Source organism: Crotalus tigris, unplaced genomic scaffold, assembly GCF_016545835.1.
Source record: "Crotalus tigris isolate CLP2741 ecotype Arizona unplaced genomic scaffold, ASM1654583v1 scf7180000024375.2447938, whole genome shotgun sequence".
Lineage (NCBI taxonomy): Eukaryota > Metazoa > Chordata > Lepidosauria > Squamata > Viperidae > Crotalus > Crotalus tigris.
The window spans coordinates 895,414-921,540 of NW_024100545.1; the positions used below are offsets into that span (position 1 = coordinate 895,414).

At 38.9% G+C, this 26,127-nt stretch overlaps 1 protein-coding gene across 10 annotated transcripts in view; it reads left to right on the forward strand.

Annotated features, from left to right (window-relative positions):
* The window catches only part of CADPS2 (calcium dependent secretion activator 2), a 387,552-nt gene that overhangs the window by 252,607 nt on the left and 108,818 nt on the right, over positions 1 to 26,127 (forward strand). For all 10 annotated transcript variants that reach the window (XM_039328305.1, XM_039328306.1, XM_039328308.1 and 7 more), the window contains 3 exons: positions 10,980 to 11,081; positions 17,534 to 17,597; positions 18,918 to 19,041. In XM_039328305.1, coding sequence (XP_039184239.1) covers positions 10,980 to 11,081; positions 17,534 to 17,597; positions 18,918 to 19,041 — 290 coding nt within the window. The remainder of the gene's footprint in view (positions 1 to 10,979; positions 11,082 to 17,533; positions 17,598 to 18,917; positions 19,042 to 26,127) is intronic.

Below are 26,127 nucleotides of genomic sequence, written 5' to 3' on the forward strand. Positions count from 1 at the left end.
CCAAAGTTCTTAAAAAGAATATGTTTTCATGAGTAATAGCTTTTAATAACATTGGTTAGTCAGAAGTACTTCTGTAAAATCATAGGCATTGTCAGGAGCATTTTGTATGACATGATAGATAGTGAGATCTTCTATAGAACTGTAACAATTCTTCTAGGAGAGCATGACAGATGGTGACATTCTTGGGGTTTACCTTTCTCACTTGTCATTATCAAGACCCCTGGCCTGTTTCCTGACAGATGCAGACATGCCCTAGCAAAGTTTAATATGACAAGATTGTTTTCTTTATCATTGCAGAGTGCAATGTCTCCTGACAGTCAAATTAGGCAGGAAAATTCACCTGAATCTGAGGATGTTCCATTTGTCAGGGCTCTGAGATAAAATGTCATGGCGTTCTGGGTGAGGGAGAAAGAAGTTACTCATTCTTTCACATTATATTTATGAAAAAGTATGGTGATATGTCTGAGATTTGCCCTACCTGATGTTACTGAACCTGCAACATTATTTTCAAAGAAATGTGGCTTTCTCTCACCTGAGAGGTCACAAGTAAAAATGGTCTAAAACAGACATGTTAAACTTGCGACATCGCGTGACGTTGTGTGATATATCAGAGCTTTTTCTCCATTGCCGGCAATGGGGTGGGCACAGTTTCCTGGTGACACGTCTGGCCCGTGGGCCGGCAGTTTGATACCCCTAGTCTAAAAAGAAGGAAACAGCTATGTGCCTACCAGTGCAACATTTTTGTCATTACCAGATGATAGTTTATCATGCTTGATTCTTCACTGCCCAAATGTTCAGTTAGCATTTCATCTGCTTAAGCTGTCCTAACTTTTTTAGTGATAATATTATTGATATTATTCTAAACTTACTGCATAATTATGAATCTCTCTTCTTGTAGTGATGCAAGCAAAAAAAGTAGGTATGTGATTGCATCAGGGCTGAGTCTGTGAGCTGCAAAAATCTTAAAATCTTATTTTAGGAGAAAATCCTAGGCCTTGCTTCCATTATCTTTGTCCTTCATCTTCAATGTGATGATAATGCTATCAGTGAAATTAAATGGGTTATTGTAAAGATTGCTGAGAGATAATATGTAAAAGACTCGTAACACTTGAAATGCATTCTAATAAAAACCAAGAGTTGATACACCTAGTCATTGTTATATATCAAGTTTGAGATGGAGGGAGGAGAAGGATCAAGTATTCTAGTCTTTTCATTGTATCTTCTTCTCAAACAAAGGAGTTAATTTGACTTATGAAATAATGAGTTCAGGAAGAAGGTTTGTATTTTACCCTAGTGCTCCTGTCAATGATGGCTGCACATCAAGGACTCAGAACAATGTGCAGTCTTTGCCTAAGGGTGCAATATTATCTTCAAAGTGAGTTTTCACTTTTCCTGTAGGACAAACTCGGCATTCATGATGAAACTATTTTAGGCTATGGGACACCAATATTATGATTAATTTTAATTGCATTTTTTTGTTTTATGTTGACTTTATAATACAAAAACTTTGGCCATAGCTTGTTGGAAAAATATACTGTTTCATTTAGTAGAAAAGAAATATATCATCTTTAGCAATTTGTAGGGATGGTGGGTTGTTTTTAGGTGGATTTTTAAATTAATGATTTGTCATTCATTCAGAATAAAAAAAAATAACAAAACAGTTACTAATGAAAACATAACTGTTCCATCTTTAAAACATGGTATTTTTTTCAAGAAAAATAGAGCAATGATGCCAATTTTATTTAAATAAGTTTGTCTTACCTGAAATCTAATGAATTTTAGGTGGCTTACAGAATTTACAAATAAACTACAGTAAACATCAGTGTTTTAATTAATTAAAATTATGATTAATTACAGCCCCCAGAGATGAAGGGGAGTCCTTTTGGTAGGTTGCAGCAGCTTGCAACCTTCCCTACTAGCCTGCCCATTGACTTTCTGGATAAGCCAGCAGAGAAGATTGCAAATGGCGATCAAATGATCACTAGGCACTTGGCAACTGGTTTAGGTGTGAACAGGTTGCCAAGCATCCAGATCACTATCCCAAGACTGCGGGGGTGTAAGTCTGCTATTTTGCAACTCTGGGAAGTTTCTGAGGCTGTTGTAATTCCACATCATGATTAAGTGAAGTAAATCAAGGACTGGCTGTATATCTTTTTTCTTTCTTTTCTAGTTTTCTTATTTTTCTTATTCTTTCTTCCTTACTTTATATTAGTATTAGTTTTTATGATATTATTTAAAAGTTTTATATATGTATGTGTGTATGTATGTATGTATGTATGTATATATAGTTTCATGTATGTATGTATGTATGTATGTCTTTGGTTATTCGGGTTTTCTCCTGCATCAAATTGGAAGTGTCTTGGCGATGTTTCGACGAAGTCTCATTCGTCATCTTCAGGCTGGTGTTTTCGGCTTCGTGCTTCTAGGAGCAATGTGTGATTGTAGCTGTTTCTTCCTTTTAACTGCCAGTGGGGGTATGAGCTGATTGGATGAGAGCTTGGCTGTGTTCTGATTGGATGGAGGTGTGTTCTGATTGGTTAGGAGCTTGGCTGTGCTCTGATTGGATGGGGGGTTGGCTGTGCTCTGATTGGTTGAGGGAGTGTTCTATTTGGGTGGGGGCTTTGTTGTGCTCAGGTTAGTCTGAGTTGCACGGGGATGTGAGATGGTGTGCTGCATTGCTATTGTTTGGCTTCGCGTTTGTGGTCGTGCCTCATCTTCATGGTGGGTGTCAGTTTGCTTCATGTATGGACTGGAAGGGTTTAAAGTGGCTAATGATGCAGCTGTGGTCTGGCTTCTGGTTTGTGGTCGTGCCTCATCATCGGTGTGGGTTTGGGTTTGCTTTTTGCGTGAACGTGTGGTGGTGACTTCCTGTGTGGCTTTTGTGAGTGTGGGTCTAGTGTCATTTTTTGTGTTAGGGAGTCGTTTGTCAATAAGGGCGGGTTTCCAAATGGCTGGTAGGCAGAAGGTATCATCTCATTTGTTTATGCTGTGTGGGCGTTTTTCTATCTCGATGGCGTCTCTGGTTATTCTGTTATTAAAGTGTTCAGTTTTGGCAATAGTTCTGGCCTTTTTAAAGTCAATTTCATGTCCTGTGATTTTAAGGTGTTGGATCAGGGAAGAAGTTGGTTCCTCTTTTTTGACTGAGTTCTTATGTTCTTCAGTGCATGCACTTATTCTTCTGTTGGTTTGTCCGATGTATGTGGTGGGACAAGCGGTGCATGGGATTTCGTATACTCCTTGATTTTCTAATTCAATTTTGTCTTTGGTGTTTCTTAGGATGGTGGATATTTTTCTGTTTGTGCAGAATGCTGTCTTAATGTTGTGTTTGTGGAGGATCTTGCTGATTCTGTCTGTGGTGCCTTTTATGTAAGGGAGGGGGGCTTTGTCGTTTTCTTGTTCTCTGCCTTGGATTTTAGTGGGGGTTTCTTTTTGGATTAGTTTGGTAATCTTATTTCTTTGGAATCCATTGGATGTAAGTACATTAGTGAGAGTGTGTAGTTCATCTTTTAGGTGTTGTTCATCAGCTAAGCGTTTTGTTCTAGAGATGAGTGTTTTGGCTACGGAGTTGATCTGTGCTGGGTGGTGGTGTGAGAGAGCGTGTAGATAGCGGTTTGTATGTGTTTTCTTCTGGTAGATGGTGTGTCCTGGGGAGCCATTGGATTTCTTGTAGACTAAGACATCCAGGAAGGGAAGTTGGAAACAGAAGCTAATAACCAGTTGGTTATTACCTTTTTTTCCCCCTAGAGTACTCATACAGGCAGGCAGTCTTATTAACGTGACCCTTGGAAGACTTAGTTATATGTGATAAACATATATAAGTACACAAAATCCTATCACTATATTAATGAAGGCGAGTTAACACTCTAATTAAAGTTGTTGGGTAGAAAGCCAGAGGATAACTCAACTAGTCAAGCTAGAAAAATCAAAAACAAGTAGAGGAGTTGCAGGTGTGAGCTGCATATGTGTGTCACATATGTTATCTAATATATGTTTTCTTTGGGTCTTGGTTCAAGATCTGCTGTGGAACTAATAATGGAATGGTTAGATTCAGGGAGGGATTGGGAATGAGAAAGTAGGAAACAGATGGAACAACAACAAAAAATGATGGGTAGTTGCTTGTATTTAAGTCATGTATAAGAGCATGTAGTTCCTGGAGAAAAGATGGGGAACTCATCAAATTTGTGGATGATACCAAGCTGGCAGGAATAGCCAACACTCCAGAAGACAGGCTTAAGATACAGGAGGACCTGGACAGACTTGAACACTGAGCACTATCTAACAAAATGAAATTCAATTGTGAAAAAAGTAAGGTTCTACATTTAAGCAAGAAAAACCAAATGTATAGGTATAGTATAGGGGGTACCTTGCTCAATAGTAGTAACTGTAAGAGTCCTAGTGGACAATCACTTAAATATGAGCCAGTAGTGTGCTGCAGCTGCCAAAAAAGCCAACAGAGTGCTGGGCTGCATTAACAGAGGGATAGAATCAAGATGATATGAAGTATTAATACCACTTTACAATGCCTTGGTAAGGCCACACTTGGAATACTGCATCCAGTTTTGGTCGCCACGATGTAAAAAAGATGTTGAGACTTTAGAAAGAGTACAGAGAAGAGCAACAAAGATGATTAGGGGACTGGAGGCTAAAACATATAAGGAACGGTTGCTGGAATTGGGTATGTCTAGTTTAATGAAGAGAAGGATGAGGGGGGATATGATAGCTTTTATGTATTGGGGTTTTGACCTGAAGTGTGAGCATGTTCCTGGTCCCCCTCACCCCTGAGATCAGAGCCAGGAGCAGAAACGTCGGGGGACAACTGCCAGTGCAGTTGATCAATATGATGCCAAAAGACACGGCCATCTCCCAAGGTCACTTCGTATGATAGTGGCCCCAAGATCTTGCAGACAGCAGCAGTGACCCAGAGATGTCCAGGACCATAGTTCCTTGCCCAGACCGGATCGCCCACCTGCAGTCTCCGAGGTGCCCGCGGCTGTGGCACCTGTGAAGGCACCCGGTCTGGGTGCAGTCTGTCCAACTTCATGATGAGGTGTCGACCCCAGTGGAGTTCAGCTGGGCTCTTACCAGTGGCAGTGCATGGTGTGGTGTGGTGTGCAAGAAGGAAATCTGCTAACCTGTGATGCCAGCTACCGTGCATGATTCTTTTGAGTGCATCTTTGGTGGTGCATACCATCTGTTCGGCTTGCCCGTTGGTGGAAGGGTGGAAAGGAGCTGACGTTGCGTGCTGGATCAAGTTGGCCTGTAGGAAAGCCTGGAACTCAAAAGAAGTAAATTGGGGGCCGTTGTCAGAGATGAGGACATCAGGAAGCCCATGGGTGACGAAGATTCCTCTCAGCACCTGGATGGTCCTAGCAGTGGTAGTGGAGGAGACAGGTACAACCTCTAGCCACTTAGAATGACTATCCACTAGGATAAGGAAGAATTTACCCTGAAAGAGTCCAGCATAATCTAAATGTACCCTTGACCAAGGGGTTTGTGTCTCCTCCCACCTGTGTACAGGAGCCTGAGGCATTTCATGTACCTGGGCCTCGATATTTTTATCAAGCCCAGGCCACCAAAGATGGCTACGTGCAAGCGCTTTCATGCGCACGATGCCTGGAGGTCCCTCATGCAGAGAGGACAAGACTCTAGACCTCAGTGAGGCTGGGATAACTACTCAACTACACCATAAAAGGCAACTCTTAAATGTAGACAGTCCATGCCTTCTTTGCCAGAAACTTTGAAAGGCAGCATCTAGACACATGTCATGCCATCCTGACAAGACAAGATCCATGTCAGCACGTGCGTGAGCGTGTGATCAGTGGCAGTTTCTGCAGCCAGGTCCCTAGTATTGAGGGGAGATTCAGGTAACTCCTGAATGGAGAGAATGTGAATAGCAGGAGCAGGATCTGCCTCTATTTGTTTGAGAGGTAATCTGCTGAGGCCGTCTGCATGACCCATCTCTTTTCCCAGGTTTGTGAATGAGTGTATAATCATATGCTGATAGGAAAATCGACCATCTCAGCATACGTGGGAAAATAATGTGTGGTGTCTGTTTGTTAGTAGTAAACAACCCCAGCAGAGGCTTATGGTCTGGGTAGATCGTGAAATGGCAGCCATATAAGAAATCATGGAATTTTTTTATGCCAGCCACTATGGCCAAGGCTTCTCTGTCAATCTGAGCGTAATTCCGCTCTGCAGATGACAGAGTCCTTGAATAGTAGGCTACAGGGACTTGTGTCCCATCAGCCTTCAGGTGGCTAAGTACTGCTCCCACCCCATAAGGAGATGCATCGCATGCGATGCACACAGGTAGTTGCTCATTGAAATGTGCTAAAACAGTATTTGAAGAGAGCAAGGCTTTAACCTCATTGAAACTCCTTTCATGGACTTTAGTCCACTGCCATGGAGCCTGCTTGTCTAAGAGCCTGTGTAACGGCTCTGCCATTGCATCCTTATGTGGGAGAAATGTGTGATAGAAATTTAAGAGCTGCAAAAAAGCTTGCAGCTCACTTTTGGACTTGGGACTTGGGGCCTGCTTGGCGGAAATGAAGCAAGACGGCCCTTAATCTTTCTGCTAGATTTTGAGATGACTCCCCAGCAATGAGGATGTCATCGAAGTAGGGAGAGACCCTAGGAATCCCACGAAGTGTGCATTCCATGACACTTTGAAATATGCCAAGGGTTACATTAACCCCAAACTGCAGTTTTTTAACCTTAAAGGCCCCTGTATGTGTTACAATTGTTTGGGCCTCTGCAGTTGCCTCATCAATAGGTAGCTGTTGGTAGGCCTGTGCCAAATCAAGTTTTGCAAAAAGGCGCCCCCCTTTGAGGGAGGCCAGAATGTGGCTCACCACAGGCACTGGATATGCATGCTGTTGCAACGCTTTATTCAGTGTACACTTATACTCTGCACATATGCGGACTTCTCCATTAGCCTTTAAAGGCATTACTATGGGGCTTTCCCATTGACTAGACTCCACAGGTTCTAAGATGCCCTGCTGGAGCAGTTTGTCCAGCTCTGCATCTATCTTGCTTTTGAGGGCAAAAGGCACCCTTCTAGGCTTGATCCTGATGGGCATGATAGTTGGGTCTAAACTTAATGCAATTGAAGGTCCCTTGTAGGAGCCAAGCTTTGAGCTGAACACATCAGCAAACTCCTTGCAAACTTCTGCAAGGCCCAACGTTTGCAAGCTGTGAAGCCCAGTTACTTGGATTCCAATCAAGTCCAATAAGACTAGTGCATTCACCCCCAACTATCACCACATCTAGGAATCCCTCAAAAGCCTGACGCTGCACCTTGAGCGTAGCCTCTCCTTTCACACTGACTTTGGAATTCTGGAAGTCAGTGAAGATTAAATTTGATGGCCTGAGTCTGACTCAAAGGCCACTACTACTGAAATCCTTTTGAAGGTGTCAAGTGAAATGATTGATAGAGCGGACCCTGTGTTCAACTCCATCGATAAGGGAACCCCTTGCAACTTCATGTCAATGTGAAATTTTTTCTAAAGGGGTTTGTGTGTCCCTGTCCTCAGAATACTTCTGCGCGATGTGCAGAAACCCACCCTGTGTTGGCTGGGGACCCTGGTAGCTTTCTGAAGCAATTCTTCTTGAGGTTGCACCTGCTGGCGACCCAAACAGACAATGGCAATGTGGCCCTTGCCTACCACATGCCCGACAAATGGCAGAGCAGAACCAGCAGTCTGAGCGCTTGTGGCGTCCTCCGCATCTGAGGCACTGAAGGGCTGCAGAGGTCTTGACTTGCTTCTCTCACGACCTTTGTACTGCAGGCTGGTGAAGTCTGTCCACCTCTTCTTCTGGATCCAGGTCCTGCACTTCTTGAGCGACCTTTTGATGGATGGACGCAACTGCTGTAATGCTTTTGGTGAGTCGCAAGGCCTTCACAGCGCCTCGTGCTGCCTCTTCCGCTGCAACTTCGCATAAGACATCTTGGAATGTGACTTCAACTTTAGCAAATATTTTTTGTTACAGCTCTCTACTTCTAAAGCCACAGACAAAACGGTCTCATAAGCTTTCTTCCAGGTCCTTGAACTCACAAGGCATGACTGCTTGTCTCAAGGCAGCAATGAATTCCGCAGCAGACTCACCAGGCTTCTGGTCCCTCTGCTCAAAAGCGTGCCTCCATGCAATTACAGATAGCTTCGGATGAAAATGATCCTTCGGCATATTCTTCAAGTCTGTGTACGTTACAGACTCAAGCGGTGCAGGAGCTACTAAATTTTCAGCCACATCAAAAGTGTCCTGCCCGGAGATGCACAGCAGGGTTGCTGCCTTCAAACCATCTTCTCGAACCTGGTTAACTCGCAGGTAGTTTTCCACCTGGGCCATGTCAGAATTCCAACGCTCCAGGTGAGACACGTTGAATTCAGACAGCCGGCCGATCTTCGACATTGCTAGCTTTTCTTAGCCTTGCTGCAACTCAGGCTGGGAAGAGGCCCGTTTGCCAAGCCCACCTCCAGCATTTGTGAACTGGCAGATGAGTGCAGATCTGGGCACCGACTTCCCGTCTTCCAGCTCTTTTTGTAGAGGCTAGGTTCTTCGAGTTGTCTTCTTCTTTGCAGCAATCCCATCTTCATTGCCACTTTTATGTATTGGGGTTCGCGGTATTGAAGCAACACACAAGTTGTTCACCAAGTTCTTCTTTATTTGTTCCACATTACCACTCAAAAACCCAACAGGCTCGCAGGCCTTTTATAGTTTTCCCAACATCCCATCATAAATCCCCTTTATTCATGCTTTGCGCCTGCACGCAAGACCAGCACCAACCAGTCTGGTCCTGGGCAGCTTTTAGGTTGCCCGGGACAATTTGCAACATTTCTGGGCCTGCTGAGTTTCCTCAGCAGGTCCGGGACACAACAATAGCAATGTTCCAAAATCTCAGGGGTTGCTACAAAGAAGAGGGAGTCAAGGTATTCTCCAAAGCACCTGAAGGCAGGACAAGAAGCAACGGGTGAAAACTAACCAAAGAGAGAAGCAACCTAGAACTAAGGAGAAACTTCCTGACAGTTAAAATAATTAATCAGTGGAACAACCTGCCTCCAGAAGTTGTGAATGCTCCAACACTGTAAATTTTAAGAAGAGACTGGACAGCCACCAGTCTGAAATGGTGTAGGGTTTTCTACCTGAGCAGGGGCTTGGACTAGGGGACATGGCTATGGGGAAGCTGCAAACATCACAAGTGTGAAAAACAGTCATAAATAACTTTTTCAGTGCCACTGTAACTTCACTAAATGAACTGAAAACTATTGTAGAATGGTGGTACACATCCTGGGGGCCTGCAGGAGGTGGAAGAAAATAAATAAGGTCACATTCACTATTACCTTTCTCTGATAAAGTCCAAAGTACCTATGCTGCTTTATGTTAAACAATGTTTTCCTTTAGGTATGATATAAAGCAGTGGTTCTTAATCTGGGCGATATTGCCTCCCAGGGGGCGATTTCATTTTTCAGGGGGGGTGATGGAATGAAAAGGGGCGATGCGGGGGTGAAGGAACGTAAAGGGGGTGATACGGGGGCGATGGAGTGAGAGGTTTTGGGGACACTTTTGAGACTTTTTCGTACAGTGAATCGCTGTATATCTGTCACACAAAACCATCAGATCGCTCGCTATTAGTGGATTGAATTCTGTTTTCAAATGTTCCTCCAGCTAGCTTCAGTACAGACCACCATACATATGTGAATATGCATCGCTTATCTTCATGCACGTTGTGCAGCAGACTCTACCCATACAGTGGTACGCCATTGGCCAGAATGGGCAGTGATGGAGGGGGGAGGGCTTCTTTTGAAACATCACATTCTGAGTGGCTGTTCCCTGTGACATCAGCTGTAATGTTGACGTCCCAGTTTGAGTTTTCAGCTTTGTTTTCAAATTTTTGTTGTGCTCTGTAAAACATTTTGTGTGTCTCTTTGTATTGTACTTTTTTAGCATGCACTCCAGTTTGATATTATATTTTCTTTGTGTCTTTTTAATCCTTTTTACAGTGCGTGTGACTATATATACTTTCCTCAAATCTTAATTTAGTTTCAGAGTTTTCGTCTTGAAATTCTTAGTTCCTGCATTGCGGTTTGTTCTTATGCCCTTTTTATATTTCGTTTTGCGTGTTAAATTTCACTTGTAATTCAGTCATTAAATGTTACTGTTTTTCTTTTCGGGTATTTCACTTTCTTGCAACTGAATTTTGTTTTCAGTGGTCATTACATTTAAGTGTCTTGAATAAATAAGATAATAATGAAATACATGTGTCACTAAGTTTGGGAATAAAGTGACGGGTGGCACCAAAATTTTTCACACAGTTGAGTTATGGGAAAAAGACTGGAAATAAACTATTTGCATTGATATGTCCTGATGACAATTTTAAAGAAAACAAAAAAAAGTGTTTGCATAAATTGAAGAATTATATCCTATGTTATGATTGAGAGGTTATGTTGGGGGAGGAGGGTGATGACAGCTTCCTCATTGGCTCAAGGGGGCGATTTGTTCAAAAAAGTTAAGAACCACTGATATAAAGTGTAAAGAAACAAATGCTATACGTACAATCTCTTCTATCTGGTGTTCTATTTCTGGTTTTTGCTGTGGCAAATTGCTCTTCCCTGCTTACTTACCTATAAGTTGTAAACTGTTTGCTTTTCCTGTTAGTAGATTTATTGCTTCTCTCATTTGAACAACTTTATTTAACTGTACTCCTTTCCTGTATCTTGTGCAAAATTGCCAGATATAGTCAGTTTATTCAGTTCAGCACTTATATCATATTATTCCTGTTGAAGAGTTTTGTGACTAATATGTTAATTCTGCTTATGCTTTGTTCCATTTCTTTTGAAACTGGAAGTGTTGTATGAAACTATAACTGGTGTACTATAAATTATGAATTTCAAAATGAGTGAGTTAAGAAAAAATGTGAGACGGTATGTGTGTGTGCTCTTAATAAATAAAATGTGCATATCTTTTTAAATATCAATTTTCAGGCCTGATGGAATTGGGACTGTAACTGTTGAAGAGAAAGAAAGATTTGAAGATATTAAGAAGAGGCTTTCTTCCCTTCTAGAAAACCAAATAAGCCACTTTAGGTGAGTGTTTGCATTTTGCAAGCTGGACATATATAAAACTGTGAGAAGACAATACAGAAGGAGTTAGGCGTTAAGCCCTGGTATGAGTGTTTTGAATATTCTGCTTTTATAAAGCAGTTGAATCATTTTGCATATCGCATCCTATGCCGATGATTTCTGCCTATATGATATTTTTCCTACCTAACATTGCTAATCATATGTGAACTATGCTGATTTTGTGTTAAATTAGCACAAGTGGCATAGCTCTACAAATCACCCTTATTAAGTAGTGCAGTTTCTTGTTTAATTACTATAATGCTAATTTCTACCCATCATGATAATTTACCGTTTAATGGAGATGGAGAGGATTTGTTTATGCTTGGCTAGTTGGATTCTATCAATAAGTTCAGTGATGCAAACCACTCGAAGATCCTAAGGTCAATTAAGTCTTCTCTTTCTTCCTCTCCCACTACCAACCCATGTTTGGCCTCTTAACTATTAATAGCAGGCACTGATTCATGTCATAATCCCTGAAAAAGAATCCAGTGACAAAAATATCCAGTTCCCCATTGCTGTTTGTAGAAAGAAAAACAATACCTTTTTTTAATAGCAATGTAGCATTGGGATAAATTTGTTATCAAAAATCCATTTTCTACAGAGGGAAAGTTTTCATTTCTTCGTTCCTCTTCTTAAAATGGAGCCCCTTTTTCCTTTACCCAATGCCCAACTTTCACTTGATTTCCAGAGAAAACTAAAAGTCCAAAAAATTTTAGTGGCTTTGCTGGGAAATAGCACAAAATGATGGCAGTAGTTTAGCTTATTTGAAATGGGCCTCTAGCAAGGTAAACTTACTTACTCAAAAAAGGAAGTGTCTATCCTCAGAGGCAGAAGTCAACAAAGAATGAGGAACTGACTCTGGAACCTGCCAAACAGATTGTTTAGATAGTTTGTCCTAATTGCTAGAATAAAATGTGTCTCCTCAAGATTTTGACCATTACAAACATTCATTTGGAACATGATCAAACAGAGCAGGATTAATTTTTCTAATATGTGGAGTGTATATGATATTCCATTGTGTTGTTGATAGGGAGAGCAAATAGTATGTTAATATATTGTATTTGTTATTGAAAAATAATTGCAAATGTCACTTTTGCACAGACTAGTTGCCCTCATGAGAGACAGTTTTGTGCAATACTTCAAAGTATCCAGTTAAAAACTGAGGGAACATGAATGCCAGTGCTGCCTTAGGCACTAAGCCAGTTAAGTGACTTTGGACTAGTTATTCTCTCTCATATAAAAAGAAGGCAATTGCAAACCACTTCCAGAAATGCTGCCAAGAAAATTGGATGGACTTATCCAATCAACAAAACAGACTTAAAGGGACCACTTTCACCAATTCCCTAAAACAGATTTCCCTCATCCTGGCTAAGAATTTTGTTTCAGCTCATTTGGAAGAGAGCAGTTTGCGTTCTGGTAAAAAGATGCTCGTGACTGGTCATGTCCACTATGGTAACTGTTCTGTGAAATTTTTCAAAATTCTAAATATGGACACTGGCCCCAGTCTGGGAGCAATTAGGAGTCTTAGGAGATGTGAGATGTAGGAGTCTTCTCAGATGACAAGAAACAACAGGGAATATTCATTTATTTGTGCCTCTTAAGGTATTTCAAAGAGTGAGGTACAAGCTTTGAGCAGCCAATTATGATACAAAGCAATCTGGTATCATAAGTGTTCCTTGAAGGCTAAATTGGTCATTTCAAACCCAGCATTGACTACAATTCAAATAATTTGTTTGATGTATTTTAAAGTTTATTATAATTATCATTAATGGTGTCAAAAAGGGTTGGACACTAACACTTTGTATATTTGAAATGCAGATGTGGCTTTTAATTTTATTACAAATTCCAAAGCAATTTACTTTTAAAAATTATCCAGAAATATTTCTAGAATTCCCATATATCTCCTCCTACATGAAAATTAAATAGAGATAGATCCAGATAACATCCAAAACCAGAATCTCAGCAGGATTCAGCTTCTCTTTATTATCATAGAATTAACTACCAGAGCATGATACTAGCTCTCATCATGCAATACATGATTCAAAGAACAATTAACCAGTGGAACAACCTGCCCTCAGAAGTGGTGAATGCTCCAACACAGGAAGTTTTTAAGAAGAGACAGGACAGCCATTTGTCTGAAATGGTATAGGGTTTCCTGCCTGAGCAGGGGGTTGGACTAAATGACCTCCAAGGTCCCTTCCAACATCATCATCATCATCATTATTATTATTATTAACATAGCACTGTATGTTATTATCATAGGATTATATGTCCTGGTACTAAACATATAATTTGGCCTTTAAGTCCTTGTTATAATGAATGTTCATTAGATACAAATCTAAGTTGACATTCTAAAATGTTTGAATGTTTAATTATTTTTATAGAAAAGCTATTTATAGAACTATATCTTAAGACAATGGTTCTCAACCTGTGGGTTGCGACCCTTTTGGGGGGTCGAACGACCATTTCACAGGGGTCGCCTAAGACCATCGGAAAACACATATTTCTGATGGTCTTAGGAACTGAGACACCGCTCCTCATCCATCTCTGCACGGTCACCTCCGCCACTTGCAGAGAGAAAGAGACAGGCACTTTCGCTTCCCTTCTCTCTCTCAGGCGGACTTACCTCCTGCAGGGCTCCTGACTGGCCCTGCGCCTGGGTGTCCCACCTCCTGGGAGAAGCGCAGCCAGGGCCTCGTGGCCTTGGAGCCGCGTGGGGAAATCCCGGGATCCCTGTTGGGAGCGGCCCACTGGAGGCTCCACTGAGTGGGCCAGCCCTCCCACAAGCTGCAGCCCAAGGGAGACCAGCTGCTGCAATCCCTAGCAGCCTGACCATTGGACCCGCTGGCCAGGAAGGCGTGCCAGAGTCCAGGCTGCCAGGAAGGAAGAAGGAGATTCAGCAAAGGTAGGAGAGGAGAGCTACCTCCTGGTGCCCAGCACTGGCGGTGGCTTCCTTGCCATCCTCTTCCTCCTCCCCTTCTTCCTCCTGCCCCCAAGGCGGCTCGGGCGGGCACCGGGGCAAGAGGGATGCCTGGGGGGAGCAGCCAGGCTGGACGAGGGGCTGGCGGGCTGCACAGCTCCAGCCCCCACTGTGGCTCCATTAAATGGGCAGAGGGCGAGGCCGGGCAGCGCGGGGATGGTGGCAGCGGTTTTCTTGCCCTTCTCCTCTCCTTCCTCCTGCTGTCCCCAAGGCAACTCGGGTGGGCGCGGGAGGAAGAGGGGTTCCTGGGGAGAGCAGCGGGCTGGCAAAGGGGCTGGCGGGCCACATGGTACCAGCCCCCCCCCACAGCTCCATTGATGGACGGAGGACCAGGTGGGGACCCCTGATCATGCAGCAGCAGCCACCGCTGCCGCTGTCCCCGTTTCCCTCAGGGAAATCCCATGGGGATCGAAGCGCTTGCTGCCTGGGAAGCCCGCTTGGGAAGCGTGTCCAAAGCGCAGGTTTGGAAGAAAGCAAAAGGAACAGTTTATTTATTCCTGGCCGCCTTTCCAAAAAGGTGCTGCTGTTGCTGCTGCTGCTGACTGAGAGCGAAAGCCCTTCAATGGCTTGGCTTCGGTGGCCCTTCCCCCCACCCCTTCCCCGGCCTTAGCTTTGTGCACTTTTTCGATTTGTTTGCTCCTGCTTTTATAACGTGGCCTCGTGACAGGTCTTTCCAGAAGCGAAGCACCAAGCCTTTCTCCTCCTCTTCTCTCTATTTTTTATTGTTGATTGCTCGCCAAGCAAATCACCTTTTTCTTGGCATGTGCATCCGGGATGAAATGTCAGCGCGGGGAGCTGAGCTAAAGAAACGTGGTTCTTGTGACTCAAGTCTTACTTTAGTTTTAGAAGCTTGGGGTGTGTGTGTTATATATAAAAAAGGTAGATGCTGCGCAGTGACCTGCAGCTCCTTCCCAGCCCATCTCTTCTCCTGTCTCCCCCCCCCCGCCTCCCTGGGATTTGGGATCTTCCGAGAATTGCCCATTAAACTTTCCCGGTGAAGATTTTATAATATACTTGGGATGATGCGTTTGGTAAGCCAAATGATTCGTGAAGCCTTTGCGTGCAGAAAGAAGCCGGATTCTTAATCCGGATTGGGATTTTGGTGACTCTTGCCAGGTGCTCTTGAATGCACTGTTGATTTTCTTCAAAAGTGAAATGCCAGGCACTTCCTCCTTTGTGCTGTTGTTTATCTTCTCGGTTCCTTCCCTGCGTTGTTATTGTTCTTCATGGATGAAGTAGTACTTTTGGCCAAGATAGCAATCTTGGGAGCTACTAAGAAAAGCGTGTGTACAGATGTCTCGGGGCTATCATTGGAACCACTGCGATAAATTAGTAATATAACTTGCATGAGGAGAGAGCATACAGCAGAAAAAAAAGGGCATCGTGTATAATTTATCACATTTTTATCCCACATTTTTCCTCTGGTAGATTAAAATGATGTATTTATTTGGTTCCCACAGCAACCTTGTGAGGTAGGCAGGCCAGAGTCACCATTGAGGTGGTTGGTCCAGAAACATAAAGTGAACACTGTCCTCAAGTAATTCTGGAAAAGTGTGTCCATGTATTTATTAAATATATGTATTTAAATATATGATGATACCTGAAGAGAGAATTTGTGTAGGAAAAACAATGGTTCAACTTCAGAAACAAATACCATGTTCCCTACATACCAGATATTTACATTACGATTCATAACAATAGCAAAATTACAATTATGAAGTAGCAACGAAAATAATTTTATGGTTGGGGGTCACCGAAACATGAGGAACTGTATTAAAGGGTCACGGTATTAGGAAGGTTGAGAAACATTGTCTTAGGAGCACTGTAAAAAAATTGTGCATATTAATTAAGTAGTTATTTCAGTGTTTCATTATTTAGAATTATATGTGCTTCAACTGGTCATTCATTTACTGACATAACAATGTATTTATAAAAAGCCCTAAGGAATAATTTGATTTGAAATGTAACTCTGTGATTAGCAGCATTTCTTTATACTTTTATCAATTGAATAAAAATAGGAATAAACACAGGAAAGTGCAGTTATTCTTGAATAATTTCTGGATTTGAGATTGAAGTTGCATTTCTTATTTGCCTTAAATATATTTCACTGAATTAGTTTGGGGAACACAAAATACATATACTGTTATTTGATGAAGATTCTGTAGAATTTCAAATACAGTAAAAATAAGAAAGAAGAATAGTATTCTGCTACTAGAGCTGCCCACACAATTTTGTCTAAATTTCATTTCCAAGTTTTCTAATAAATTTGCAAAGATGATTTCTAAATTAGTTATCCTGAGCCTATTTGCAGTTGTAAAATGATGCTGAAAGATAACAAAGTAACAGTAATAAACACAAACTTGTTAAATAAATTATAAATAATAGAGCATCTTTGTAGAAATAACTGATTCAGAAATGAGAAGAGGAGTTCCTAAAATGATAACAGGATTATTCCCTTAGAGGAGAGGCCCCCAACCTTTTGGGCACCAGGGACCAGTTCCATGGAGAGGGGGTTTTTCCGTGGACCGGAGCAGGTGTGGTTTTGTATGCTGCCTACATCCCACAGATGGGGCTTGGCTTGTTTGTGCAGCCCAGTTGCTGGCATGCTGTGGCCTGGTACTGGTCCATGTACTGGGGGTTGGGGACCCCTGTCTTAGAGGAGACTTCTAGTTATCAGTTACAAGGTATATCTAAAGTTATTCAACTTTGTGATGTACGGTAGCCCACTGAAATCATGGCATGACTTTTATCTAATTTTTGGAAGTTTCTATTCAGAAAAAATCCACAATTTTTTGTGTAGCATTTGTTAAGGATCTTATGGGAAAGAGAGAGCAAGGATACACACACACACACACACACACACACACACACAGCTGGCCAAATGCCTGGAGGCTTTAAGAGATTGGATGGGGATTTTTTTAAAAAAGATAAAAACTAATACAAACTAATATAGAGTAAGGAGGGGAAAGGAAATCAAAGAAATCAAAGAGAGAACTAAATGTTGAAGAAAGAAAAAATAAAAATCATTTCCACATTTCTAATAATCTATTGATAACCATTAGCTTGATACAACTGAATATTTTAAGGTAGTACTGTAATGCACTTTTTAAAATAGTAAGTTTCTACTATATTTTCCAATCTGTAGTTGAAGTAGTAGCTGTTATAAATAATTGTTATCCAGTTGTACGTCTGCAGAGAAAGCTCAGTTAAATCAGATACATAAATAGCTAAATCCAGATCAAATAATAGCAAAATAAAAGTAAATACAAATTTAAAAATATGTGACTAGTGTATTCAATCAGAAATGTAGCTTCTAAAATTTTCTCCCTGTAAGGAAGACAGTGGATTAGGCATTAAATTATCTAGCAAAATCCATAGAAAGTGGGCTTCTAATATGTTGGGTTTTGTTTTTTTTTTTTAATTTGTCTCTTTGAAGATACTGCTTTCCTTTTGGGCGTCCTGAAGGAGCTTTGAAAGCCACACTTTCCTTGCTTGAGAGGGTAAGTCCATGAACTAAAACCAACCATTTTGGGGGCAATATTCTCCAGAGACATTGGTCGTCCTCTGAAGGGCACAAGAACAGCCTATTTCTACTCAGATCTGTGCTGTTCATATTTAATTATGATTAGATTTTTATCCCAATGTTTAATATACATAATGCTAGCCATTATTCTCTACAAACTAAAAAGTCCCAAATCACCTGTCTTTCTGCTTTGATGAGCTGAGACATCATCCCCTTCATAGCACTTTGTAACATTTCAAATACATATATACATGCATACATATTATTTACAATGTCATAACACAAGCATGATTTTTTTAAAAAAAAAAAAAGCCTGAGCAATGATGTTGGGTTTTAAAAGTATGAACTATATATCCAATTCAGTCATTTATGACACTGGTCAAGATACTTTCCAAAATAACCTGTAGAGAATAAAAAATCTTTAGAAACTTTAATGCTGGCAAGTATCTGCAGAGTTAAATTTGGTCTTAGAAAGTTTTGGTCCCAGTAAGTCTTGTACTCAGCTGGATCCCTTAGTAAACTCATCTTGTCAATCCCTATCTATAAAATTGAGCTCTTAATTACCAATCTCACAGTGTTAATATGAGGTTAATATGCATTAGACTGTAGCTGCTGAGGAAATTTGCTACATTTGGTGAAGCATTTGATTACTTCTGTTCAACTTCATTCTTGGTGGGATTGATCCCTGAAAACCCCTGGCGAGAATGAGAAGTCCTGACTCAAATGTTCCCTGCCAGCATATTTTTCTTGTGCTGCTTCTAGATACATATCCTATACTGAAATGACACATGAGAATTGGGCTATAACACAAGAATTTACTCTTATGCAGTAGTATAATATAAATTATACCATTTTTCCTTAATTCAGCAATATAAAATTTAAAAAGTAATCTTGTTTTGCAATTTTGAAACCTAATGTATTTGTAACTGACCATATATACTACTTACATTGTTTATAATTTCTTTTGTTTATAATTTTAGTCTTTTGTACAATATGTCAATAGGCAGACCTTAATATTATGGTCTCAACAATGGTTTTTTTCTTTTAAAAAAAGGTGCCGGAACTCACATACGTCATACAACCCGCCCTACCTACCCTACAAGGTTCCATCCAAAAAAGTGCCGGAACTCCGTTCTGGGCGTTCTATGAGAAAAAAAGTCCTGGTTTTAACATAGCTTTTATACATTAATAATTTCTTTTGAATTTCTAATAGTTACAAAAGCTTTTCTTTAAATAGTGCATTTTTTATTTTCTGGGAAGATATCTGACCAAAAGTATTTGATTGTCTTTGGCTTAGGTCTTAATGAAAGATATTGCTACTCCCATACCAGCAGAAGAAGTGAAGAAAGTGGTCAGAAAATGTCTAGAGAAAGCAGCCTTGATCAATTACACTCGACTTACAGATTATGCCAAAATAGAAGGTTAGTACAGTGATCAGCTACTGTAGTGACTGTAAAAGCAATTGGTGCCCATTCATTGCATGCATTTTTTGAGCAGCCTTTTCTCTTTGCTGAGCAAAAGCCTGAACCACAGCAAGGGGAAATATCTCATTAAAATCTCAGCTGGTGAACTACTGAGCTTTTTCCTATTCATTGCTTTAATATGCCTCCTGGGACCATGCTTGAATGAATGATCTTTGCTTTGTGCTGAAGTTGTCCTTTGTCCTTTATTTTAACTGTAGTTTTATGTTTCACAAAAGTGGCTCAGATCAGCCTGTTCTGGTAGACATTCTCTTTCCCAGTGTTGACATTTGAAATCAGTTGCTTCATACAGCAAGAAGTTCCTGTTATTGTCAATTTAGAATAATGTATTACTAATCCTTACAGAATTTTAATATATATTATAGGATTATTTTATTAACAGACAACTGATAATCTACATTGCCAAATTAATTCATGGCCCTTAGCTTGTGGATGATAACACTATAAAAGTAAAGAAAGACCCAAAGGTTTATTACAGGAACAAATAGATGGTTTCTGGGATTATTGCAAAGTTTCTCTTTTAGCCAGAAGTGACTCCTTATAAAATCACCAAAGTGACTTAGAAACCTGACTTCCCAAGAAAAGAAGGGGGACATTAGAGGCAAGACAAGTTGGGGGCACCAGTCAATGGGCAATCATTCATTCAGCAATCTGGAGAAAATGCCATAGAGGCTGAGATTATTAATTTATGAAGCAAATCAGCTCACCTTGCAAAGATCTATGGAATCCCCACACTGTTGTGAGGATACAGATGCATAATACAAACCTTTATTTAGCCCAGCATTGGCATATGGAAATCAACCTCAGATAGAGTTCAAAGGAAGCACTGACAAATTATTCATAGTTAAATTGACAGGGCAGGAAGGAAATCACTCTTACAATACTATTGCATCAATATCCAACTTTCATTCAAGATTACCTACTGGTTTATATCTAATATTATCTAAATGATAGTTTATACTTCTTTATTCACATTTGTAATTATTTTGAAAAACAAACTATAAATAGTTTATAGTTTATGATGCGCTAAATATCTAAATCTAAATTTAAATATTTGGTTCTATGAAGCTGATTTATCAAATCAATCCGAATCCTAATCAGTCAATAATCAATAACTTGTTATTGGGTAGTTTTCTCAACTAGGCATTATGGCTGAATATATCATCTGACATACCTGAAAAGTACCAAGTTCCTAAAAATCAAAGACTTATACTGGGCTTTTTCCAGACTTTTACTCTAGAATCTTCTGAATATAAAGCATTTTATATACTTGTTAGTTATAGCAATAGTATAATGTGTTTTTACAATTTTGTTTAAGGAATATTATAGAATCTTCCAGTTTATATTCAATTTCTTACAATTTATTTTAGTATAAGTAAAATTGCAGTCATGAATATTATTTTAAAAATCAGGGAAAAGGAATACACATAGTATATATGACCATTTGTTTTAACTTATTTTTCTCATTCTTCAGGATCACTGACAAACATGGGTTAACCAATCTCCTCACTGATTAGTCCAAAAAAAGCCATCTCATCACTATAGCAACCAGTATTATATCATGGGAATAACAACATGGAGGCACCTTAGTAACCAGTTTATCATAATTAATTAAGATATCATGTTGTGTTTAAATGAAGGAGGATGTATGTAGATCTTTTGGAAAATGAGAAAGTTACCTTTTCACCTTCAGCAAGCATCCAATGCGTGCTTACAGCAGGGGTTCTTGCTGTTCAATTATCTTGAGTTTTTAACACGCTTGTTTGGAATAATTGGTGTAAAAATAGAAAGTTTCTAAAAGAAGTCACCAAAGCTGGGCTGAAAGTCAGCAAAGTAATCTTGGCATATAACTCACTGTTTACAGGTGAAATAAATATGTCTTTACTTTATATCTTTTAAAACATTCTGAAAATATAAGAAATAGTCTTCCTTGTAAAAAGTGTGACTAAGAACCCTTTGAAGTTCCAACTGAATGATCACCAGCAATATCACTTTTTCTCTGCAGTTGAACCACATATATTTAATTAAGTAGAAATTCATAAGTCAGAATTCAAATCTTGTGTTATGAAGCTCACAAATCCTGCCTTTGTCTGAAATTAAGTATGTTTGAATCCAAGCAACTCCTGGGTAGAGGAAAATGCTTTCTTGTTTCCTGTGGAATAAAGAGAAAAATGCATTATGGCAATAAGTAAGAATTCCATATTGATGTGGCCACAAAAATTAATGGTATTACTGTTAAGGGGCTATATTATTCTTGGATAAGGAAGGCAGAATTATGATAGAGCAACCATACAGATACAATCTGTACTATGCCAGCCACACTACAATGTTAGCAGGAAGTAGAAAAATTATCACTTTTGTAAATCATAATATCAGTTTCAGTAAAACAGAAATCAGTAGCAATACAGGGCTGGTACAGAATAGGATCATTTTTATGGGCATCTTGAGTAAATAAAGAGGCTTTGAACTAGAAACATTGGTATGTTATGGCATCGCATGGTGTATAATATATGGTGCATGTTTTATGATATATGGTGATGGTACAGTATAGTTCTTGCAATCATTGTTTTAGTTAAAAGAACCCAAGAAGCAACAACAACAACAAGAAGTATCTTAACAATAATAGTCTTATAAAATTAGTTGAATATTTCATATGTAATGCTAATTGGCTAGAAAATAAAGCCACAAGCAGCATGTGTCATTTCTTCTTTGGTGATTCCATCAAATTTCAGTCATATTGATTAAGAGGATAACATATCTTGTTTGCTGTACAAACTTTCTTTTTTCAAAAGGATGCATTTACTAATACATATTTTTCTTGTCACGATAAACAATGAAATAAGAACTTAATGCTTTAGAATGCTTATAAAGAAATAATCTCAACTTTTGAGGGTTTTTTTTCCCAACCTTTCCTTTTACATAAGTTATAAATGGAAAGGATCCAGGTGACTGTTGTGTTAATTGTATGCATGTACATATTTAAGTGTGAATTCTGCAGTTTAATCTCTATCTATATTTATTTGTATGTGTGTTAATGTGTGTGTGTGTTCATTGTAAGCCTCTCCAGATAATCTACATAACATTTTTTCCCTCCAAAAACCTCCAATTTAAAGGTTCCTAATTAGTTTTGCATCTAAATGTGTGTATTTGCAAACATCTGGACCTATCTGAGCAAATTGCCAAAAATCAGAATCACGACTGAATCTATAAAAACTGATACAGTAGTATTGATTAGCTAAATATGGGTTAGCTAATTTGAACCACTACAGAATTGTTTAACATTACCATCAGTTCAACATTGGTCAGCAGGTCAACATCACTCGAGTTATTCTTAGTTGTCTTGTAAAGCTAGTGGCAATAGTTTAAGATCTTGTCCCTATCCAGTGCTTGTTAGAATGAATACCTGCAGGAATCACATAATTTTCTGCAGCCTTTAAAGTTAGTCATATATAAAAATAATAAGCATCCCATGAAAGGAAAATAGGAGCACCTCTCATTCAAAAATGTTTAAAGAAATAGAGATTTATAAAAAAATGTTAATGGAAAAGGGCAAAAACTTGTTTGGGACATGATGTAATCTCTTTTGTTCCATTTTTTCTTTTTTGTTTGCTTTTTAAAGGTGCTACCTAACTATATATTTCCAATTTTTGATATGATTAGGCTCATTGTTGCAAATTAACACATAGGAGTTACAGGATTGTTCTGAAACAAACGTATTGTTGTAATGCTTAAATTAAAAAACTATAGTTTCAAGACAATTTGCTTAAACTTCTATTTCCTGCTTCTCGAACAGGAAAATTCCCAGAACATCTTATAATATACTAAAAATAAGGCGGGTAAAGGCAACATTGAACAACAGCTTTTCTAACAAAGGAAAAGTGTGTAAAGTTATCCAAAATAATTAGATTGAGTGAAATCACCTTAAGCAGGGAGCATGCTACATTTTTTTTTCAAATATAATATATACAATTCCTTCTGGGATTCAAACTCCTGTTCTTCATGGGAAACTTTAACTAGTCTTGAGGAGCAGGGAGTCAACTGGGAAATAGCCAAACTAACACTGCAAAGGATCTTATCCACTTTCTTGGAGCCCAAATCACTTCCCAAGACAAGGCCCCAATCAGCTCCATTGATATGGTTTAGCTGGAATCCAGATCCACTTGAACCCGAGCAGTTTGTTTCTCCAACTGCTGAAGAATTTTTCATAGCGGCCTTTCACATGGTTATAACAGACAGTAATGGTATGTAGGGATGTTGTTTTCCAGGGAGTAAAAGGAGAAGAGAGGAGAAATACTTTCAGACTTGATTTTGTTAACATAATTTTACATAAAAATAGAGTTAATACCTGTAGTTGTGTTTCTTGTCTGGACTACTTTGAAGAGCTAACATGAATCTTGCAAAATAAGTATTTTCCTCTTCTTTCCTTTTACTCTCCAGAAAACTAGGAAAGATCCCTTCTGAAACTCTTCCCTTGCCCCCCTCTGTTTCTGTGGACTGAGATACCTTTTGCATGACAGTTGTATAATCTGCAGAACTTCTTCCTGTTTTCCTAGTCATTCCCACAGACATCCTTCCTTACAATGCAATGACCTGCCTTAAAAAGTGCTGCTGGTTGATGTTCAGCAAGCAGAATAAAAGTGGCAAAATAGCCAGATATGAAATTATAGTATACTGCTAGGTGGTGCATTGATAATCTAATGGATAAATTTCATTAGAAATTTAGAATGTCAATATTAGGAAGTTGCTGACTTAGCTAATAGACTTCTCAGATATTTATGAGATAAGGATGCAAAAAAAACCACAAATTCTCAAAACAAAATATTATAAGACACAGCTTGTTCAAAATATAGAATTCCATAAAAACATAAGTCCAGCAATCTTTCTTTTAGTCTTGCCCTCTTTTTAAAAATAGAATTACATATGCAGACATGATCCATCCAGACTTGGAAAAGATTAAAGACACAGTAAGAATTATCTGATGGAGGCTGAAATTTACTATGGTTGGTGTATGTACAGATTTCTAGATGAAAGAAAGCAACCTTAAGAAAGGTTTTTAAGACAAATAGCATAATTTGAAAACTTATGCAGAACAAGACCAACTATTAGGATGTATATAGAAATTGCTATTAAAATACAACATGAAACCAGAACAAGTAAAATAATGTATGATAAAACGAGTACAAAATTTTAAGGTAATGATTACATTACAGCAGTGGGACGACTTGTGGAAAAACTGAGTAAAATTTACCCCATGCTATAATTTAAGAGAAAATTGGTACAAAATGTTTTATAGGTAGTACATAACTCCATTAGTAATTGCAAAGATAAATAAATTATTGAATGAAAATGTTGAAATGTTAAACAGAAGGAACATTTTATCATATGTGGTGGTCATGTAAAAAAATACCCAAACTGTTGGGGGGGAATGTTATCATTATCCAATATTTTTAAAAAAACATAGATTGAATTCAGGCCTGTTTTTTCGAACATATACATAAAAATATTACCTTATATTAGGATATATACTACCCCAGCACTGGAAAGGAAACACTTTTTGCCTATTGAGTATAATTTAGAATTTAATATTAATATTATTTTTCTTTTTTATGTTTTAAAATTATTTTTTTGAGTTTTCTCCACTCTCTTCCCTTTCCCTTTTTTCTTTCCTCTTAAATGATAGTGTGCAGTGATATCAATATTAATGTTTCAAGTTTTACAAAGATATGTTGTTGTTTCTTAAGATGACATAAATCTAGTTCTATATATTGAATAAATGAAATAAACTAGTTTGAGACCTTCTTCAGCTGACTCCTCCCAACAATCTGTGCACTGGATACCTAAGGCTCGAACTCCTCCAAATCAGAGAAGATCATGGCAGTTATTTGTTTGATATGTTTGGAACTACCTTTCCCCCAAAATTGTCCATTTTATACATTATATAGAAAGGAGTCACTTCAGGTCCATTCAATTACAAATTGCTATCTTCAGGAGCCTTAGAGACAGACAAATTATTTCCCTATCCTGCTATCATAATAGCTATCAAAAACTATTTTCAGTAGATCTTGGGGATAGGAATGTTGTGGGTTTCTTCTTCCTAAAATCTGAATGGTAGAGCTTTATTCTTCTTTGAGGTGTTTTATATTCTTTTGATGTTTGTGTTTTAGAATCCTTAGCTTTTAACCCCCTTTATATAAATATGCTATATACGTTGCTCTGAGTCAGTTTCAACTGGAGCTGTATATATGATAAACAGAATTCAATTTTTCAGAAATATGTTGTGTCTAATTTTGTACTATGTAGAAGATGTGTCAGCTTTGGTTGCATGGTGAGCCATTGAAATACACAAAGCTTGCAGACAACACTATTAACTATCCAAGAAACAATGTTAAAGATGCAGGAGACAATAACAAAAAATCATATTGAAATGAGAGGGGAGATGAATAAATTAGATAATAAGATTGAAACAATACAACAAACAATGGAGAAAAACGAAGAGAGAATATTGACAGTACAAGTAGGATTGGATAAAATAGGGAAAAAAGTTGACACAGTAGATAAAAAATTGATGGAAACTAATAAAAAAGTGGAAGAATCGATTATACATCTGGAAATGGACAGGGCAGCGTTTTATTTAAGGTTTCAAAACATGGTGGAGGATAAGGAAGAGGATTTGGACACCATTATGGTAGAGCTGATAGCAGAGGCTCTACAACGAGATAAATGAGATATATTGCCAGAAATAGATGAGGTGTACCGAATTCACACAAATTATGCTTGAAGGAATAAACTACCACGTGAGATACACATAAGATTCGCCAGAAAAAAAAATAGAGACCTAATATACATGATTACAAGGGAGGAGCCAATAATTTACAAAGGTATAGAAATTCAAACACTAAAACAAATTCCAAGGAAAGTGAGGGAACAGAGAGGAGACTACAGATTTCTTAATGCACATCTTATTAAAAAAAACATTCCATTTAGATCAGCGGTTCTCAACCTGTGGGTCGCGACCCCATTTGGGGT